The following is a 13,638-nucleotide window of genomic DNA, read 5'->3' on the forward strand; positions in this document are numbered from 1 at the left end:
TTAAAAGGATAGAAATAATGCAACGTTCTCTGACCACACTGAAATTAAATTAGAAATCAATAGCAGAAGAAAATCTAGGAAATCCCCATAGAGTTGGACATTAAATCACATGTTTCTAAATAATTGATGGGTCAAAGGAAAAAATCATCAGGGAAATTAGAAAATACCTTCTACTGAATTAACATAAAATCACAACATAGCAAAATCAACATAATGTTGGTAAAGCAATATGTAGAGAGAAATTTACAGTTTTAGAAGATCAGAAAGGAAGAAAGATTTAAAATCAATAATTTAAAAAAAAATAACTAAGCTTCCACCTTAAACTAGAAAAAGAAGAGCCAAAGAAAGCAGATGAAGGGAATAATAAAAGTCACAGCTGGAAACAATAAAAAGAAAACAGCAAAACAATACAGAAAATCAATGAAACTTTATAGTTGATTATTTGATCTTTGAAAATATCTATGAATTTGATAATATTTGAGTAAAATAACCAAGGAAGAGATGAAAAATTATCAACATTAGGAATAAAAGTGGTAACATTCTGAAATCTACAGAAACGAAAAGTATTATAAAGGAATATTATAAACAACCTTAAATCAACAATTTGACAACTAAGATGAGACAGGCAAATTTGAAGACAGAAATGATAAAGTGGATTAATGGAGAAATATAAAATCAGAATAGATCTATGTGAAGTAAAGGTACTAATATTTAATTAAGTTATTTAAAAACTCTTTCTACAAAGGAAAATATAGGTCTAGAAGACTTCCCTGGTAAAGTCTATTAACATTTAAGAAATTAACAATATCAATCCAACAAGTCTTTTTAAAAGTAGAATGGGACATGTTATGTTCTTGCTCATTTTATGTTGATGCCAAAAGACTTAGACAAAGTTATAAGAAACTACAGATAAGTACCTTTCATAAATATAAATGCTAAAATTCTTTCAGTGAATAGAGAAAACAGGGAAGGGAAGAGGGGACAAAAAGAAGTACTGGAGAACAAGACTGACTGAATTATGTTATATGCATGTATGAATATGGCATATTCAGTAATATATAAAATGAATTAACGTATAATAATTTATAACCAAGTGGGTTATTTCCCCCCAGGATTTTAGGTTAGTTTATCATCTGAATAGTAATATAATTCATTTACTTACTAATAGCATAAAGCAGGAGTCAGCAAATTATGACTCAGACTAAATAATTAGGCATGGCTTTTGTAAAGTTTTATTGGAATACTGCCATGCCTATTCATTTACAGGTTGTCTATGATTGTTTTCATCCTACAAATGTAGAGTTGATTGGTTGCAACAGAGATCATATAATTTAATTCACAGAGTAAAGAATATTTAGTATACAGCCCTTTAGGAAAATTTTTGCTGACCCCTAGAACAAAGGAGAAAGCTATATTATCATCCTAGTAGATGTAAAAGAAGAATTTGATAAAATCAAGCAACACTTCATGAAAAAGCTCCCAATAAAGCAGGAATAGGAGGAAACTTCCTTAACCTGATGAAAGGCAACTACTCAGACCTACAACTAATAACAAGCTTAAAGGTGAATGACTGAATACTTTCTCCCTAAAACTGGGTACAAAGCAAGGATGTCTACTTTCATCAATTTTGCTTAATATTAGACTGGAGGTTCCAGCTAGTGTAATAAGGCAAGAAAATAATAACACAAAAGTCAATATATCCTAGCAATTCAGGAGGCTGAGGCAGGAGGATTGCAAAGTTTAAGGCCAGCCTCAACAATTCAGTGAGACCCTGTCTCAAAATTAAAAATAAAAAAGGCTGGGAATGTAGCTCAGTGGTAAAGTGCCCCTGGGTTCAATCCCCAATACCCAGTCCCCCTAATCAATATAAAATAAACAAGAAATGAAATTAAGAAAGCAATTACATTTGTAAAAGCATTCAAAAGAATTAAGAATTAAAGAATATATTTAATGAAAGTAAGTGTACAAATGTACACCAAAAATTACCAAACATTGTCAAAAAATTAAAGAACTACATAAATGGAGACATGATCCACTTTTGCAAATCAGGAAAGTCAATATTTTTCAGATGACAGCTTCCCTGAAATTGGTCCACAGAGTTAATGCAATTCCTATCTAAACACCAGATTTTTCTAAATTGATAAAATAATCCTAAAGTTTACATTTTAAATCTTAAGGACTGAGAAAAGCCAATGTAATCTGAAAAAGAACAAAGTTTAAGGACTTACATAACCTAATTTCAAAATTTACCACAAAGCTACAGTAATAAAGACTTGTGATACTAGAATAAAGATAGGCATATAGAATGAAGGGACAGAACAGAGTTCAGAAATAAATCCATGCATATGTTGTCAACCCATTTTCAGCAACTTAGATTTGAATATAAACTACAATATTGCAGAAAATCAAAAGTAATTTGATTTATTTGCCTCTCTTGTCAGCCTTTGCTTATGCCCACACCTGATTCTTTCATTTAAACTTCAGTTGGGTGGTTCTCAAAGTGCCACAGGGACTGACCCTTTCAGAGAGTTTGCTAGGTTAAGACTATCTGCATAATAGTGCTAAGACAGTATTTGTTATTTTGTCTTCATTATTTCATGAGTGTACAGTGAAGTCTTCCAAAGCCTAAATGATCTATGATGTGAATCACAGCAGAATGAATGTGGAAGATGTGAGAATCCAGCTATTTTTAGGTCATACATAGATCCACAATGCTATTCTGTGGAAAACATTGGACTTTTCCCCTCATGAAAATGTGTCATGTTAATATGCAATGGGTTTATTATTGATATTTTTAAAGACCTACTAACTTTAATAATTTTTTGCTTTTATTTATAATACAGTACATATTGACAGATAAAACCCACTCAAATAAAAAGCATTTGGGATCTTCGATAGTTTGTATGGGTGTAAAATATTCCTGAGATTAAAAAGTTCAAGGACCACTGCCTTTGTCTGCTTTCAGGTGTTAAGAACTTCTTTTCACCACATTTAACAGGGTTATAAAGAGAATTGGAGTTGGTCTTCTTTGAGAAATATCATGGTTGCAAAAATCATCTACATCAAAATAAATCTGTAGCTTTTAGTTGAGAAATGTAACAATGTTAATGCAGGATTTCTCTTTTCCTTGATGTTTAATGGAAACACAAACACAATCCTAAGAGGAGGCATAAACATGGAAATGACCTGAAATAGTGACCAGCATAATAGGAAGCCCTTAATAAAGGTAGTACTTATTCATTCATCAAGTATTTATTGAATACTTACTGTATGCCAGGCTCAATGGTAATCACTGAGGATTCAGTGCTGCACCAAAGACGAGCACTTCCGCCCTGAAGGAGGTTTATAGTCAAGTGGGGAAGGCAGCAGAGTCACATAAAGAAACATATAATTACCAATTGTGATAAGCCCTTTAAAGGAAGTGATGGAGGTATGAGTACATAAAGGAGATCCGACCTGATTTTCAGTCAGACAAGCTTTCTGGGAAGAAGTGCCAGTCGAATCGCCATTTGAAAAATGAGCAGCAGTTAAGGATAACCTAGGGAGGAACAGCATCCCAGGTATGTGAAAAGGACCTGTGGTAGGAAGGAATGATAAGGGGGCTGAGCGAGGACGAGGCCGAAGCACCCCGAGTCGGAGTGATGAACAGTTAACAGGAGGGGGAGCCCAAGCCATTTGGACACGTCAAAGGTTTTGCCAAGGATTTTGGACCTTTGTATAGCATGGCCAGTAGGAAGCCACGGATAGGAAAATGGAATGGGAAAATGGTGCGATCGACCAGATTTGTATTTTTTAAAAAATTCTGGCAGCTGAAACGGGATGAGAGTGAAAAGCAAGACTATTTATAGGACTACGGAAGGATCCAGGTGAAAGACGATGGAAGCTTGGAACAGGGTCACGGCGATGGAGCCCCAAAGAAGTGGATGACTTTGGTGTGAATTCGGGAAATAGGGCCCGGAGGCCCTGGCAATTTCAAGTTTCACGGCACAGTGACCACAGTAAACTGAACACCATCCCCAAGCTTTCGACAAATGGGGTTACTGAGAAGTTAGAAATCCCCCCACACCTCCTCGATGACAATCCGTGACAGTCCAGAGGCCCCAGGATGTTCAGGGTCGTCCTTGCAAAGCGCAGGCACAAGGCCTGGTTCCCAGCTCACTAGGAGGCTCCCGACCTTATCCCTGGAGGTCGGGGGCTTGGAACCGCTCCGTCTCCAGGGCAACGCCATTGTCGGTGCTCCGGGCGGGGGAGGGGTAACTAGGGACAACGGCCCGGAAGAGAACTCCGGAAGAGAGGGAGAGTCAGAGGGGAAAATGGGGAACACGTGCTGCTGCTCCGGCTATCTCGGGTGATTCGAGGCTTCGGCACGAGGCGCGAGTGAAGGGCGGGCGGAGCCGGAGAACGTGCCTGCGATTGGCGTGCCGGGCGCGGCGGGGCGCTTCCGATTGGACGAGGCTGGGACGGAGGCTGCATTTTGAACCGCGTAGGGTTCTGGGTAGCAAAGGCCTTGGAAGGGTCTTAACCGAAAGGGGGAGGGGGAAGGTCGCCAACAAACGGCTGAGCTCACAATCCCGGCCGGACCCAGGCCGGGCGTCCCCCTCCCCCCCATGGAGAGAGCCAGGCCGGAGCCGCCGCCGCAGCCGCGCCAACTGCCACGGGCGACCCCACCGCGCCGGTTGCGCCCCGCTCCGCCCCCGCTGCCGGTCGAGGGCAGTGCCTTCCGGGCGGCGGCCGCCGAGCCTCCTCCGTCGCCGCCGGCCCCGTGCGGGGCCGCCATTGCGACGGTGGCCTCGTCGTGCGGAGAGGCCCCGGCGTCGGGCGTCCCGTCCACCGCACGGCGGCTGCTTCAGGTGAAGCCGGAGCAGGTGTTGCTGCTGCCGCCGGGGCCTATACTGCCTCAGGCCCAGGACGAGGGCGCCGCCGTCTCGCCCGCGCAGGCGCGGCTGCTGCAGCTGAGGTCCGAGCTGCTGCTGTTGCCTCCGCCTCCCGCGTCCGAGGGCGCCCCCTGCAGGCCCGAGCTGCGCCCGGTGCAGCCGCGGGCGCTGCAGGTCAAGGCGGAGAAGCAGGAGCTGGGGCCCGCCTTGGACCCGTCGACCGGCCCTCGGAGGGCGGTCGAGGCGGGCCCTAGAGCCTGCAGGGCGGCCAAGGTGGAAGGCCCTGGGCCGGCCCTCGACAGCCGCCGAGGGGACGAGAAGAAGGGCAAGCTGGAGGCAGAGGAGGTCATGAGGGATGCGGCGAAAGGCAGGGAAGGCAAAAGCCTGGCGGCTGTCGGAGAAGGAGTCATCAAAACCGAGGAGCCGGAGAGACTCTCCGAGGACTGCAGGCTGGGCGCGGAGCCCCCCTCCAATGGCCTGGGCCATGGCAGCAAGGAGGTCATCCTGGCCCAGCCGTCCAGCGCTTTTGGGCCGCACCAGCCAGACCTCAGGATCCCTTTGACTCTCCACACCGTCCCTCCGGGGGCCCGGATCCAATTTCAGGGACCTCCACCTTCTGAGCTGATAAGGTTGACCAAGGTTCCCCTGACACCAGTGCCTATTAAAATGCAATCCTTACTGGAGCCTTCTGTAAAAATTGAAACCAAAGATGTCCCGCTCACCGTGCTGCCCTCAGACGCAGGTATTAGACGGCAGGGGAGTCTGGTTTTCAAACCTTCGCCTATGTTGCCCCATAGCAGACATGTCAGCAGTTCAGAAGCCTAAACTAGAAAAATAAAATCACGGAACTGATTCTTAGGCTGCACAGGTATCACTTCTGATTGACTTGTATGTATACCGGTAAAATACACTTAGCACGTTCGAGAGACCCACAGTCTTAAAGAATGTTTTAAGGACCCGTAAGCAATGAGGTTTAGCTAATTTTTGTACACCAAACTAGAAATAGTCTTGCTAGACAGTTTATATGCTACAAAAAACATTAACTATATCCTATTATAGTAGGTCATTACTCTGTGTAAGAAATAGAAGAAACAGTGATGTTTAATGAAAAAATAGTTATAATTAAACAGTAAAGTTTATCCCCACTCTGGAGGTTATTTTCTTTAAAAATGAACAGTAAACAGTTTTCTAGGAGAAAATGATAAATGATTAAATGTCACTTCTAAAAGCTTTTAGTACACTCCTATATTGTGTTTTTAAACACTTTTATTTATTTTTACTTTTGTTTTCCTAATTTCTCCTACTCACTTTATCTGCTTGCTTTTATCATCCCCAGTTTTTAGACTTTGCTTTCGTTATCTAAAGGAAATAATAGAGTAGTTGTCTTTACACTAACATTTTATCCTGTACATACTTTAATAAGAATTTTATAAATCAAGTAACCCTACAATAAAAAAAACAATATAGGAAGCTTACAGACAGTATTTTTATGAACTATGTAGAAATGTGAATTTAGCCACTTTTCTTTATTTCAACAAGCTGTGACTCTTGAAAGTCACTTTTATTATTTTTTTCTTATTTATCTTGTAGAACATGGTTTGCTTTAACAGGAACTTCACCATCACAGTGAAATACAATTAATATAGTATTATAATTACTTTTGCTTCAAAGGACATTACAGCACCCTGTAAATGAGTTCCTTTAAACAAATGTCTACTTAATGTTAGACTTATAGTCATGAATAAGTCATGGTTTCTCTCCTGGCTAATGATGGACTGTTTTTAGTGGGAAGTAAACAAAATGTTAATTATTGTTAGAGCTCTTAATAAAGCTCAAAGGAGTAATAAATCAGCAATTTACTGTGTCTTCAACATTATTATTTCCTGAAAAGAGTCCTTCTAAGCTATAGTTTAGAATTCTGAGTTCAGGGATTATAAGGCATTCTTTGTATTGAAGTGTATAATTTCTTCAGTTACTTAAAAAATAAGTTTAGATGAAGGTACACATCTGAAGGTTGTATGTGTGTCACATTAATTTAGTCTCTTAATTTTTGTCATGTAGGAATACCAGATACACCCTTCAGTAAGGACAGAAATGGTCACGTGAAGCGACCCATGAATGCATTTATGGTTTGGGCAAGGATCCACCGGCCAGCACTAGCCAAAGCTAACCCAGCGGCCAACAATGCAGAAATCAGTGTCCAGCTCGGGTTAGAGTGGAACAAACTTAGTGAAGAACAAAAGAAACCTTATTATGATGAAGCACAAAAGATTAAAGAAAAGCACAGAGAGGAATTTCCTGGTAATCAAATGAAATAAACAGTCTTTAACTTATTTTAAATTTATTTAGTTACAGGCTAAGTTAGGTTGAGATTGAAGGACAAAAGTGTGTAATTTTTTCCTAACCTGATAATGTGCAAGAAAGAGAATAATGACCATTATAGCAATGATTGAAATACAAAGCATAAATTTTCTTAAATAGAAATGGGGGACTATCTGACTGGCCTCATACTTGCCAACTGATGCAAACTAGAGGACATACAGTTTCACAGTAGTTTTGATTAAATTTAGACAGAAACATATAGATATGGGTATAAATTTAATGACAGTAAATTTCTAGATTTCTAGGGTATACTGGGCATATTAAAATCATGGCAACAGAAATAAATGTGCAGTGTTCACTTAAAAGATAATGAAAAAAGTAAGGACTAATACCATGTTATATTTTAACATGTGTTTGTTAGAACATAGTCCTGTCTTTGATTGACACATTTATTCCCTTCATGTTATAATTTTAAATGAATCTGATTCTTTCCCAGTAGCAAGGATGCTGAGATTAAGCTTGGGAAAATACACAGTATGTGGCTAACATAACTACATGGTGTGTGAAAGAATTACTTTTTTCCTGAAACATGAACAGAGAAGTCTTAGGAGGGAAGAGCAGAGGTAGTAACTACAGAGAAACAGGGATTCTTCTGGTTATGCAGTAGCTACAACTGCCCTAATGTTACTCTTCTGACTTTGGAAGGAAATTGAGTTGTTTATTATGGTTTTGGAGATTGCTAAGTCTAGGAGAGTGAATCTTCCTGAACTAGGCATAAAAATAGTGACTAGTTCTTAGTGACTATTATATTGTAAGATATAGACAATTTTATCTTATGGAAAGGGAGGAAACAGAAGGAGATGAATAAAGTCTTATGGAGGCCTTGCTTTATAAGTAGAGGAATGCTTTTGGGATTTAAACTAGATGACTTTGAGGTACATTCTGCTACAGATTCAATGTGTTAAGGGATATAAGACTTTTGACCCTCCTTTCAGCTATGGGTTACAAAATTGACAACTAGTTAGGAGCTGTATGGATATGTAGGTTAACTTGCCCAGCAAAGGAGTCATTCACCCAAATATTATCATAGAACTTGGAAAAATGCTTTTAAAAACTTTGAATTATATTACATTTTTAGAATGAAAAGAATTATTTTTAAAGGCTAAGTAGAGTCTGTTCATTTATATTAAAAACAGTCTATCTTCTTCTATAGGTTGGGTTTATCAACCTCGTCCTGGGAAGCGAAAACGCTTTCCTCTAAGTGTTTCCAATGTATTTTCTGGTACCACACAGAATATTATCTCTACAAATCCTACAACAATTTATCCTTATCGCTCACCTACCTACTCTGTGGTAATTCCCAGCCTACAGAACACCATCACTCATCCAGTTGGTGAGTTGGTTTTATTGTAGATTACTACTTTTAAAATAGCCGCATGAAAATTTTACCTCAAGTTGAAATTTTGTTTCTGAGAGGTTTAGATATTAGGCTCAGAATTTAGAACAATAATATTAAGGGGGTGGGGATCAAAGAACATTAAATAGGAGAAGGAGAAATTTCAGAAGCCCTCAAAATACTTGGTTTGCCAGAGTAGCAAATTCATGTGTAAAACCTCACCTTTTAAGCAAGTCAGAATGAGCCCCTGAATTAGTCAGATAATGCAGAAATGGCTGAGGTAATTCAGTAGGAAGTAGGAGTGTCTTTTTACTCTCAGCATAAAAGAATGTCTCACTAATGAGGCATCCTGTCCTGGAACTTAGTAATGACACTGATCTGTTAAAAACCTCTCTCTTGATGCTCTGGAAAAGCAATGGAAGTTATTCATTTTCTACCAAATATTTGTTTGGGTTATTCTCTCTCTCCAAATTTCTTCTCTATTATCAGTTACTTTTTTAAAATTTGTGGTATTGGGGATTGAACGCAGGAGTACTCTACTACTGAGCTATTCCCCAGTCCTTTTTTCTTTATTTTGAGACAAGGTCTCACTGAGTTGCTGAGACCTTCCTTGAACTTTCCATCCTCCTGCCTCAGACTCCTGAGTAGTTGGGATTACGGTTGTGTATCACTGTGCCTGGCTCAGAGGTTCTTTATAACATGTCTGTCTACTGATTGTAGGAACTCAAAATTGAGAACCTTGTACCTTGTTATTGGGCTATCCATCATTGGTTTGTTTTTCCTGCACCTATTTTAACCATCTCTTAGGAAGAGCTTTGTCCATTGACTATTGCTGTCACTTGTCATAAAACTACTGAAGACAAATTTCCTTGTTTACCTCTTCCTGATCTCATAGGCTACCCCTATGAGATGAGAGGAATAGCTATCTTGGAAATTGACTTCTTATAATTTTAAGCATTTTCAGTGTTTCTTTTACTGTATCATTTTAGCAGTCAGTAACAACAAAGCCATATCCAAGATGTCTACACCAAAGAAAAAGATTCAGAAAGCTGATCTCATAACCTTTTTCCCTTCCCAGTATAGTCAGGCATTCTTACCCTTTACTGTTTGGTACTATTGCCTTTAATCTTATATTTTAAAATAGGCTTGTTTATGTCTTTTCTACTTTGTTTCCATGCTATTTTTTTCTTTTTGTGATATTGGGGATTGAATTTGGGTGGTCTACAACTGTCCCAGGCATTCATCTATTTATTTATTTACTTTATTGGTGCATTATAATTATATGTAATATTGGGATTTATTGTCAAGTATTCTTACATGCATTAACATGATTTGGTCTTACCCTTTGCTCTTCCCTCCCTCTGGTCCCCTTTTTCTACTGGCTCCTTTCTGTTTTCATGGGATCTTCCCCTTCTTTTTCCCTTTCTTCTCTCTATAGTTTCCACAAGTGAGAGAAATTATATGATCCTTAACTTTCTGAGTCTCACTTATTTCACTTCCAGTCCTTTATTTTTTATTTTTGAGGACTTGCCACCTTCCTGCCTCAGCCTCTTATGTAGCTGGGATTATAGAAACCTGTCACTATGCCCAGTGTGCTACGTTATTTGTGATTTCTGTTTTCATAATACGTGTTTCTGCATTTTATTCCTCTTTTCTGACACTTCAGTTAGATCTCTTGCATCCACTGTTAAATATACTGTATGCTTTCTAAGAAACAGATTTATCAATATTCTTATTTGAAGTAGTAGGAATTTATAATATACTATCTTAATTTTATTCCATACAAAGATATGGGGTGGCTAGAAACTGGAAGGTTTTCTTCTAATGTTGATAGAGTTCTTGCACCTTTGATGTTGTATTTAAGTATGGCAGACAGAATTATAGGAAGCAATTTATAGTCATACACAATAATAACCAAACACAAGGTAATGATTTTTTTAACAATAGCCTTTGTTTCAGTAACTATTCCTTTCTTGGATCTCAAATAACAATTAGAGAACTTTATTTTATAATCATAATTGGAGAATTATTTTCCCAGATATCATCTTAATAATAAATGATTAAATTTTTCTGCTACAATGCTATCTAATCATACAGATTTTAAACATGTTATCTGAAGGTTATTCTCATCAGGATGTTATATTACTTAGAGAAGTTAGTATCACTTGCAGATTTGGAATACTTGCATTGTATATTTCATATTCTAAGTAATTTATAAAACTGATAATAATGAATTATAGCACAGATCTCCTGAGGAATCAATTTTAATCTCTTGTTATCTGCAGATGTTAATTTTTATACCTTTTTTGTTGTTTCTTTCAACTACTTTTATATTCTAAACATAAAGTCATGGTAATTTTATTATTCAAGCATATTTGTTTTAATACTATGAAAGAGAGATGTCAAGGTAGTGAAATGTGACTTTTCTCTTACAGAAACAACTTATTCTCTTTTTTTTTTTCTAGCAAGTTTTGCATTCTAACATGATACTGTATAGATTTGATCAGCTTTCAGGTATAAAAATAGATTCACCAAGCTAGAGTACTCAGGTTACCATTTCCAATAGCTAAAAATTATGTTGACTTTTCCAAAAATGCTCTTGTAAGAGGCCATTTGTATTTATTTTATCTAATATTTTCTCAATTTTGCCTTTGAATTTCACTATAATTCTCAGGTGAATGCTACCTTAAGATCTATTTTTATTCATTCTGTCCATTTGGATTAAAACATTATGTGAATTTACCATCTTACTGTAGTTCATCTAATATTCTTGAACTATCTGCTGTAAAAGTTAATTAGAATTCAGAAATCTTTGAAAGGTCTTCAGTAAGAAGGAGTTTATGGAGTCTCTCTGTTGTCTTTTGTATTACAATGACTAAATGAGTCCACTGATTTTCTTCTTCCTGTTTAAAGTATTTAGAAAATCACTTAGTATTGACTTGGAGGTCTCTCAGACTTGGTTACTTCAGTTTTCCTTAATTCTGCCTTTTATTTGCATATAACTTAATTTAGATTTATTTGTTTTGCCCATTTGGACAAACTTTTAATTGGTTTACTTTGATTTTGGCCAGTTAGCCATAGAAGATTTTTGGGGAGCACATATTTTTTTTCTTCTGTGTTTTTAGCATTTATTATATAAAATAACATCCACTTTTCTTTAACCTTTCATTTTAGTTATCCTTATCAACTTTATTATCATATTAGATATTGGGGTTCCAAAAGGAAATAATCCCAGAGTGGATTTTGTTTTGTCTTTTCTCATTACTGAGGAATTTAAATTTAGAAATGCTAAGATTGTACTGCATGATATTTAACACACTGAATTCATTAGCTGTCTAGGGTCTTTCTCTAATATTGACTCTCAGTCAAGCTTATTTCATTTTATTGTGTATTCTACTGCCTATTCTAATAAGCAATAATTTGTGCAGATCTTCCTAGCATATTTTTATCCCATTAAGCTATTCAATCTATTTGAAAACTGGAAGTATAATTTGATATTCTCCCTATTTTGGCAATTTTTGCTATCTCAGATGTCTTCTGAATAAATTCTAAAACCATATTTGTTTGCCTGCCTACCTGCCCATTGTGCTGCCTTATATTTTTTACGTACTTATTGTAGGTCTGTGCTGTGGACAAAATATAAAGATGATTTTATAGTTTCTGGTATCAGAGTGTTCATAATGTAGTTGTGGAAAAGGTAGATGCAAATAAAACTAATTTTACTATATCTTTGATATAATCTATAGTTCTCATCTGGTATTATTTTTATATCCAATGCATTATTTACTCTGCCTCTCACATTTAATGCCATATTCCAAGATCATCTTCAGTTTTTAATATCTGAAGGTGCTTATAGCATGATAGTCCAGAATTCTCTTTAGGTGTATTTTTTCAGGTGTCTTTGATGCTAGTTATGCCAGCATCTTCATTTTATATTAGTATTAGTGTTCAAATTTAGTTAAAGGTTTTGGAACTTCTGTAGAAACTATATTTTAGCATGCCTTTTAAATGTCACTTTGCACATGTATGAATTTTCTGATTATATTATTTATTATTTCATTTGTCAAGCCTGAAATTGTTTTTCTGTACAAAATCTTAACTAATTGACATTTTCCTTTTTTAGAATTCATAATTTTCTCTAAATTTTTAATTTAGAAGTCTACTACATTTAATTTTTTCATAGTAAATACATGGCATTTTTAGTTTACCTACTTCTTGCTTAAACAAAACACAAAAGAAAACAAATTTTTATGATTCTGATGCTGTTATGATTATATTGTGGTATAATTATATTCTGATTCATTTTTTTAAAAAGATGGTTTACTTGTTGAGGTCTTAAGGTCCATTCCAGAAAAGTGTTACATCCATAAGAAATTCAAGTATGGCTAAAAATATTCCTTGAAAAGTGATGTAATTGTTATAAATTTTCTTGAAAAGGCAAGGAAGGAGGAATCACATAGTTCAAAGCAAAGTCTTTTTTATTTGATACCAGGGACTGAACTCCGGCAGGGTTTAACCACTGAGCCACATCCCCAGCCATTTTTATATTTTATTTAGAGACAGTTTTTCACTGAGCTGCTTAGGGTCTTGCTAAATTACTGAGGCTGGCTTATGAACTCTCAATCCTCCTGCCTCAGCCTTCCAAGCCACTGGGATTACAGGCATGCACCACCTGCAAAGTCGTCTTTTTGCTACTTATTACCTTTGTCTTTTCCTAAGTTCTACTTTTCTTAGCATTGTCTTAACTACTCTCCATCTGTCTCTCCCCAACTACCTACCAGTTCTCTTCTCCTTATTATCTCTTGTAAGGAATGGTCTGTGGCAGTTTCTGGCATGCTCTGCTGCTTCCATACAACAAAAACCTGGTTGCACCTTTTTTTCATTGAGCACGTGCAGTAGTTTCTTCCTCTTTGGAAGTGGGTGGTAAACGATCTGCAGGAATTGTCTACAATTACAATTTTTTTTTGTTTTTTCTTTTGTCCTTACACTATATTACAGATCTAAAATTCTGCTCTTCATTCAATCATTAGATCATGCTAGCTGCAT

The 13,638-nt window shown here is 37.4% G+C and overlaps 1 protein-coding gene across 2 annotated transcripts in view; it reads left to right on the top strand.

The window, feature by feature from the left end:
* Positions 1 to 2,891: 2,891 nt before the first annotated feature.
* Positions 2,892 to 13,638, top strand: part of SOX30 (SRY-box transcription factor 30) — a 40,750-nt gene continuing 30,003 nt past the window's right edge. For both annotated transcript variants that reach the window (XM_079144328.1, XM_079144329.1), the window contains exons 1-3: positions 2,892 to 5,616; positions 6,936 to 7,175; positions 8,410 to 8,589. In XM_079144328.1, coding sequence (XP_079000454.1) covers positions 4,608 to 5,616; positions 6,936 to 7,175; positions 8,410 to 8,589 — 1,429 coding nt within the window. In that variant the 5' untranslated portion in view covers positions 2,892 to 4,607. The remainder of the gene's footprint in view (positions 5,617 to 6,935; positions 7,176 to 8,409; positions 8,590 to 13,638) is intronic.

This window comes from Sciurus vulgaris (genome assembly GCF_902686455.1).
Source record: "Sciurus vulgaris genome assembly, chromosome: 6".
NCBI classification, from domain to species: domain Eukaryota; kingdom Metazoa; phylum Chordata; class Mammalia; order Rodentia; family Sciuridae; genus Sciurus; species Sciurus vulgaris.